General features: G+C 40.8%; 1 protein-coding gene across 1 annotated transcript; it reads right to left on the bottom strand.

Moving 5' to 3' along the window:
• Window positions 1-2,406: 2,406 nt before the first annotated feature.
• On the bottom strand, window positions 2,407-7,710 carry LOC306933094 (uncharacterized protein). Its single transcript, XM_079515103.1, has 2 exons — window positions 7,558-7,710; window positions 2,407-4,715 (listed from the first exon to the last, which is right to left on the bottom strand). The coding sequence occupies exon 2, from the start codon at window positions 4,702-4,704 to the stop codon at window positions 3,049-3,051; it is 1,656 nt and encodes a 551-aa protein (XP_079371229.1). The 5' UTR covers window positions 4,705-4,715; window positions 7,558-7,710; the 3' UTR covers window positions 2,407-3,048.
• Between the last annotated feature and the right edge of the window lie 791 nt (window positions 7,711-8,501).

Raw genomic sequence — 8,501 nt, 5'->3', positions numbered from 1 at the left:
TCCACTTTCAAACTGCAAAGCTTTTGTTTCATAAAGATCCACCGAATCTTTTTCCCACTCAGCTCTGCACTTAGTTTTTCTTCTTTTTTAGTTCTATCTCACTACTAGAACTTTCTGACTCTGAGGTAGATAAGATTTGTGGCTGTCAACAGCATCCATTTGTTTTTTCAATGTTGTGGACTGGAGCGTGGTGAAATAGTTGCTAAGATACGATACTGCATAGTGATTGGCTCTGCTGCATGCCTATGAAGAGTACTGACCAATGAGCTGAGCCTAGCGCCCTTCCAGACACCAGGTTTCAGTGTCTTGCTTTCCTGTTCCTATAGCTCAGTCGGCTGCCCCTTCTTATTACTTGTCTGTGTCTGCATGGGAGCGAGTGACTGAGAATCACCATAACGCGCTGTCATTTTTCCACGAGCCCAAAATACGGGATTAAGTGCGTTCCGTATCGGTTAATTACGGGACAGGTCTTTTAGTTGCCAAATACGGTACGATCCCGTATTTTACGGGACGGTTGGGAACCCTTGACAAATAACATTGGTTGCATCTTACAATGGAAAAGGACACAGTAATGCAGTACGTTTTTTTTTCTTTTTACTTCCACAAGAATGTTCTCTAAAAGCTAGTGCATTAGAATGACGGGGTGGGGGGTGGACCGCGTTGCCTGTCCCTTGTACACATGCAGATCAGGCATTGAAATGCTAATCTGGGTGCTTGTTTTCACCTACCAGGTATGGGTATGCATGCATACAGTAGGCCTACTTTATGCGTGCATTTAGGCTGGCTACACCCTGGCTGGCAACAGCAATGCCAGCCTGCCGTTGAAACCTTCCGCCGTGGCAACACTACACAGCGCATCTCCTCTGAGTTGTTTTTTTCTGTATACTCTGGTGCTGCTCTGCTGACGACGGCGACATGACACAAACACAATAACAAATGCGCGTGTGGGGGTGGAGTCAACGAAGGTTGTAGGTAGGTGGAACAGTGTCCGTGGGGCTGGTCTATAGCTGCAGTGTGAGGAGACAATGTAGTCCGGTAGCAATACGGAAGAGTGGCTCTGACGTCAGAGACACTCTTCCGTAATGCGTTAACCTAAAATATCTAAAATCAGAGATTACACAAAAAATAACGCCAGGAAAGTGTTCTAAATATTATAAAGGTCATTGATATATATTGTTTTGCAAAAAGGGTGAAGTGTCCCTTTAACACTAGCATGCCTGATTTAAAATCTCTACTAGTAAGACGGCTAACGGTCGGGCTGACCGTGTTTTTCATGTGATTTGATTGGCCATTATCTCCCCCACTCGTCTAATGTTCCTCACACCTCCCTGCACCCGTTGACGGCTTGCCATTGTCTTCTAAATGTTACATTCCAACTAATTCAAGGCAGCAGTTTCAACTGACAGGACAACTCAAGTTATTTTTTCTTTTTCATTTCAGTTTACCAAACTATAATTATAGTGACGATGTGAGCGCTATATATTCAATATAGCGCTCACATCGTCACTATAATTAATTACTCTTGCGCAGCAAACACTGTCCGACTTTGTATTGATACAATAAAATAGGCTAACACACGTTATTGTAACAGCCAGAGCCAGGCACACAGAGAAATACGACATTAGCGTTATATATTGTCATTTTTATATAGAGGGGAAACATTATAGGGAGGGAGGTCCATCGCGTTGGAATGATTCATGTCATCGATGTCATTTTTACACTGTTCGTTTAGCGTGCCCTCCGAAAAATAAACAATGTCTGTTTATTTCTCCCGAAAAAGTTTTTTTGTGAAGGCGAAGCCTTGCCTAGCCTTCCAGACCCGCTGCCTATGATCGATGTAATTTATATATATTTGATTGATTGTGCCAGCAGAGAGGTCCGTAGCAGAATTTTTATAGCAGCACGGTTTATATATACACCATAGGATAGAACAAGTCATGTGACGCATCGCCGCCACAAATACTGCTACAGCGTTATCTAAAATGCACTTCCGCATACCTCACCGGCAGTTACTTGGATCCATGAACATATTCTCTCCCTCTCTGCGAGACGTGATGCATGAAAATCAGTTCCACAGTTCCACTGGTAGCGTGCAGAAAAGTTTACAGACAAAGAAGGACGGACAGAACTGTTATCTTTTCACTGACAAAACATTTAGAGGTTCTTTGGACTGATTTCAAACACTGTCATTTTTATTTGGAATCGCGCATCGGCAAGCATTCTCGCTCCAAGGAAAGGAAATGTCGGTCCGGTCAAACATACCATGCTATAAACTTTATTATTAAACAACATTTAGTCTATGCTGTGAGTACATTCGTAATGTAAGTTTGCCTATACATGTGGAAGTAGTTGGAATAAAAATGACACATTAGCTTGAACAATGCCCGTCTCCAGCCGGGAGGGAGGTGTGAACTTCACTGCTTGCGGGGGAGAAAGGGTGAGGAGTCTAAGAGCGGTCCCACAGACCGAAAAAGAGCAGACTTAGTAGTAGAATTATGTCTAAAATCATATTTCCAAAACGTTTCAGATGAAAAAAAAAACAGAGATGGTTTGAATCGAACATTTAGAAAAAGTCATGCAAGGGGAACTTTCTCAGGACTTCATGGGCAAAGAAAATCCACTTCAAAATTTCAAAATCGGTCAGCCAGACCGCTCCGACGCGCTAGTGGGCACTTAAGGAAGTGGTTGCACCACTTAAAAAGAAAAAGATGGGTTTAATTACTTTTCCATTCCATATACCATACAATTGGTCGATCGATAAATGTGTGTATTCACTGTGTTCATGTCAAGGCGTGGGTTTGTCCATATGTGTTCAAATACAATGTCCATCTATTTGCCAATGGTTACTTATTTATATCCAGAAAAAACAAAATTTCCCTTAAAAAACCTCCACTATCCACACGTTTCACACATATTTAATATATTTGTTAAATAGTTACTGTATCGATTTCAAATCATTGAATTGAACGTCATAATGAACCAATATCATATCGTCAACCATGTCTCGTGATACGTATCGTACTGCTGTTCAAATGTATCGTTACACCCCTATTGGAAAGGTTTTTCTCCTGTGTGGACACGAAGGTGTGTCTTCAGTTGACCTAACTGTCTGAAACTCTTGTCACAATGTTTACATTGGTAAGGTTTTTCTCCAGTGTGGACACGAAGGTGTGTCTTCAGGTTAACTAAACGACTGAAACTCTTGTTACAATGTTTACATTGGAATGGTTTTTCTCCTGTGTGGATACGCTGGTGTGTTTTCAGAGAAGATGATAAGGTAAAGCTCTTGTCACAATGTTTACATTGGAATGTTTTTTCTCCTGTGTGGACACGAAGGTGTGTCTTCAGTTGATCTAACCAAATGAAACTCTTGTTACAATGTTTACATTGGAATGGTTTTTCTCCAGTGTGGATACGCTGGTGTGACTTCAGTGTACCTGACTGTCTGAAACTCTTGTCACAATGTTTACATTGGAATGGTTTTTCTCCAGTGTGGACACGAAGGTGTGTCTTCAGGTTAACTAACGAACTGAAACTCTTGTTACAATGTTTACATTGGAATGGTTTTTCTCCAGTGTGGACATGTAGGTGTCTCTTCAGGTTAACTAACATACTGAAACTCTTGTTACAATGTTTACATTGGAATGGTTTTTCTCCAGTGTGGATACGAAGGTGTGTCTTCAGGTTAACTAACCGGCTGAAACTCTTGTTACAATGTTTACATTGGAATGGTTTTTCTCCAGTGTGGATACGCTGGTGTGACATCAGTGTACTTGACTGTCTGAAACTCTTGTCACAATGTGTACATTGATAAGGTTTTTCTCCAGTGTGGACACGTAGGTGTGTCTTCAGGGAACCTGACTCACTGAAACTCTTGTCACAATATTTACATTGGTATGGTTTTTCTCCAGTGTGGACACGAAGGTGTGTCTTCAGGGAACCTGACTCTCTGAAACTCTTGTCACAATGTTTACATTGGAATGGTTTTTCTCCTGTGTGGACACGAAGGTGTGTCTTCAGGGAACCTGACTCAGTGAAACTCTTGTCACAATGTTTACATTGGAATGGTTTTTCTCCAGTGTGGACACGAAGGTGTGTCTTCAGGGAACCTGAGTGACTATAATGCTTGTCGCAATGTTTACATTGATAAGGTTTTTCTCCAGTGTGGACACGAAGGTGTGTTTTCAGAGAAGATGATGAGGTACAACTCCTGTTACAATGTTTACATTGGAAAGGTTTTTCTCCAGTGTGGATACGCTGGTGTTTTTTCAGGGCATCTGATACTGTAAAACTCTTGTTACAATGTTTACATTGGAAAGGTTTTTCTCCCATGTAGACACGCTGGTGCTTCTTCAGGGAACCCGAGTAACTGAAACTCTTGTCACGCCATTCGTCATCATCGTCTTCACTTGTCTCCTCCCAATCATCACTGTCTTCAGTGACTTCAGTGTCAGATTCAAGTTCACCTTCAACTTCAGAGCAGTGGGAAGATATGTCTTCTTCTTCTTCATCATCATCATTTTCATCGTCACCTTTCACAGCTAGTAATGTCAACGTTGACCCAAAAGGTTCCTCTGGTCTTTGAAGTAGTTCCTCTTTAAGTTCCTCCTGTTCCTCTTTAATGTATGGAGGCTCTGGTTCCTCCTGGAGCAGACTGGGGCTCCGCTCCTGTTTAGAAGAAACCTCCTCTTTACACACAACCATGTGCAGGATGTCTAGGAGCAGAAACATAACATGATGGTCAACACTGGATTCCTAAAATGTAAATCTATTTTTCTTCCATGTTCCATGTACAAAATGAGCTATTACCTACCAAGATAAGATTGTCTAAACCGTTCTTAACTACAGGTTACTACAGTTATGAAAGCTTTAGGAAGATTTTAGCAAAATACTAAAAAAGTTACTTGAAGTCATATATTTAGTTACTTGAACACCAAAATGAATAATGATGTTACAGCAAATATTTCATTTGAATCATGAAATGCTGAAACAATTTAAAGCAGAGATAACATGCATTTTAAAACTGTTATTAATATTTAATATCATATTGTCTATGTCCCTCAAACTTATTTCTAATGGTTTGAGCCTCAATCACCACTCTGGTATAACCAGTCCTTGTCATTTCTTTCTGGACTTTGAAAGCAGTTTTAGCTGCAATACCACAATGTCCTGAGGTGGTGCAAGGAAGCTTTGAGAAGGAAGATAAGTGGTCACGTGACTGTGCTGCACCATGACACTTTCATGGGAGCCAAACTACACCCGGAAGTTGCAGAATGCACTGGAGTCAATGAGAGCTCAGTGACCAGCTCATGCACAAACATTATTTATGAATGACAGACATTTTGTAAATTAATCACTTCTGGAAAATAACAGAAGACATGTAACACATTATTGTCTGCTGTGTTGCTTTTCGATGTGTACACTGTGTATTTTTATAGAGGTATGGTATCTAAAGAGCACAAAGTACCTTTCTGAACGTACCAAGTATCGCAAGACTTCCCACCGCTTCCTGTCTGGCAGCCAAATCTCGCGATACTTCGTAGCCAGAAACGATACGTGCTGCTGTTTAGATCCTCAGATGAAATTATATACTGTGCACTCTGTGCATCGAAAAGTATGTGATTAAAGTAAGTGGTTAAATGATATGTCTTCATTTATATTCCTGGACCGATTATATGACAAAGGTCTCAATGGTTCATAAATAATGTTTGTTAAGCTCCATTCACTGCCATGTATTCATTGCACTTCCGGTGTGAGTTTGGCTCCCATGAAAGTGTCATGGCGCCCAGTCACGTGACCACTTCTCTTCCTTCTCAGAGCTTCCTTGAGGTGGTGGGGGTGCTGATATGCAGATTATTTAATATTTGAGTCATTATAATACTGATGCTAGATAAAAGCAGGCTTGTTTCCATTCCATGCCAGCTTGGAAAATCAACAATGGTGGACATTGTAAACAAAGTGGAAATGCAAATTTGGAACGGAAGACTGAAGAGGTGGAATTATACAAAGTAGGGTGACATTGATGACATCACGATGAGGACAAAATCAGTTTAGCTGTTCCTGAGAGCAATTTCCATTAAAGCACCCATATGATATGAAAGCCTGATTGTTCAAAATTGGTTATTTGTGGGGATAGAAAACACATATGGGAGCCCCAAAAACACAAAATAAATTGAAAAAGTTGAATTTTATGTTATAGGTCCTTATTATTTAAATTATACTTCACACCCAAGCTCTAATTTGGAAGCAAATTAGTCACATTGCATGACATTATGAAACATAAGCACTTCTGACAATGAAAGCCTGAAATGTGGACCGATGGTAGCTTAACAATCTATGTAAAAGATTTCCACTGCATAGCTCTGTACGTCTGTAAATGGGTCTGTGAGTCTGTGAATTTTTCTGCCTATGTGTCTGCCTGTGCATCTGTAAAGGTGTCTGTGAGTCTGTGAATCTGTGTGTTTGTGCATCTGTAAATGGGTCTGTGAGTCTGTCTGCCTGTGTGTCTGTGCATATGTAAAGGTGTCTTTGAGTCTGCCTCTGTAGTGACCAAATCTCACAAACTACTGTAGTGACCAAATCTCACAAACTACTGTAGCGATCAAATCTCACAAACTACTGTGGTGATCAAATCTCACAAACTACTGGAGCGATCAGCGCCAAATGTCTTGTTCACGCTGCCAGTCGGCCAAGCAAGTATTTTTCCACACTTGATAGAAATTGCGTTGCACATAATGGTAATGTTTCAGTTTTGTAAAGATTAAGGGGCCGTTCACACCTAAGAAACAGCTGAGACACAGAGGAGACAGCTGTCTTAGGTGTGAACTGCCCCTAAGAAAGTGCAGACGCTAAGTTTGCAAATACTTGTTTGAAAGATGCTAACCACTTAAACACTCTATACTCTATACTCTATACACTATACTACTCTGTACTTAAATACTCAACCACACAACACGCAGTATTAAGACCAGCTCAGTGGCCTTGTGGTTGGGGTGTCCGCCCTGAGACTGGGAGGTCGGGGTTCGATCCCCGGCCGGGTCATACCAAAGACTCTAAAAATGGGACCCAGTGCCTCCCTGCTTGACACTCAGCATCCCTGCGACATACTAGCGTCATATCCAGGGGGTGTACTTGTACATCAAGCTGCCTCACGTTACAGAAACAGGAGATAGGCTCCTGCCCTACAAAACAGAAAATATTAACCCATTAAGACCGGGAACGCATCTGTGTCACCTTAGCTTTTAACCGTTATTTTTTTAACTGAAATCTTTGCTTCTGGTGCTCCCTGGAATAAAATGTTTTCAGATGTGGTCGGCGGCCAAATACAGATAGTTTTGAAGCTGCTTGACATTTCCCTTCTTTTAACTCTATAATTGCGGCTAGCTGTTAGCATAAACCCCAGTTCCCAGTGCCACCATACGCGTTCACTTTAAAAGACGGAGTTTAGTATATACGGACATGGGAAAGAAAGAATTAAGAAAACTGTGATGGTTTAGAAGACATTTTGTAGAATCTGGTCTCAGGTCTTAATGGGTTAAAGAAAGGCATGAAACTTACTGAGGTGTGGGTGGTCTTCAGCTTCCTGTTTAATAGAAACATCTTCAGCTTCCTGTTTAATAGACACATCTTCAGCTTCCTGTTTAATAGAAACATCTTCAGCTTCCTGTTTAATAGAAACATCTTCAGCTTCCTGTTTAATAGAAACATCTTCAGCTTCCTGTTTAATAGAAACGTCTTCAGCTTCCTGTTTAATAGAAACATCTTCAGCTTCCTGTTTAATAGAAACGTCTTCAGCTTCCTGTTTATTAGAAACATCTTCAGCTTCCTGTTTAATAGAAACTTCTTCAGCTTCCTGTTTGGTTGAGTCTGGAGAGTTCATCTTCACCTGTAGTCTGGACTCTGGTCTGAAATCAAGTGAATAAGGAAGGACTTTAATAACTGGAGACCTATAGTTTTTTTGTATTGGCCTAAAATATTGCCTATATACTTAAATTAATATAATGAATCCACTTGCTGACCGGCTGTCGGAATTGAGAAACTTATTTGTGACTCTTTTTGATACAGAGACAGTCATGGTGGCAAGACTAACTGTTCAGGGGGTTGAGAAAACCTTTTATTTATGTTTTAATCCAAAATGACTCTTCACATAGACTCTAGTATGAAAGTAGGCCTGCTTAAAACATGTTGTGTAGTAACTACAACTGCAGATCATTTGCAGATGTAAATGTTTGCTTAGACAGGTGATGTATTCACTTCAAATTGAATTGTTCTACTTTCAAATGTTTTTTTTTCTCTCTATATATATATAAATAGATAGAGAGAGAGAGAACAAAACAAAAAAACAAGCTAGTCAGGCTACTTGGCCTCACTCCCACCTCACCCCTGCCCATTTGCATAGCCTGCCGCTGGAATGGCTTAGGTAGGTAGTATAGTTCCACACTCACTACAGAGGGCCACTATATTTCCACGCTCACTCCAGAGGGCCACTGTGTTTACATAAT

Source organism: Electrona antarctica (assembly GCF_951216825.1).
Source record: "Electrona antarctica genome assembly, chromosome: 11".
NCBI classification, from domain to species: domain Eukaryota; kingdom Metazoa; phylum Chordata; class Actinopteri; order Myctophiformes; family Myctophidae; genus Electrona; species Electrona antarctica.
Note: the sequence above shows the minus strand (reverse complement) of the source record. Positions and strands in the feature narration are given on the sequence as shown.

Bases quoted from the DNA above. Each gene is read 5' to 3' on its own strand.
- LOC306933094 (XM_079515103.1), bottom strand. From the start codon at position 4,704: ATGGTTGTGTGTAAAGAGGAGGTTTCTTCTAAACAGGAGCGGAGCCCC.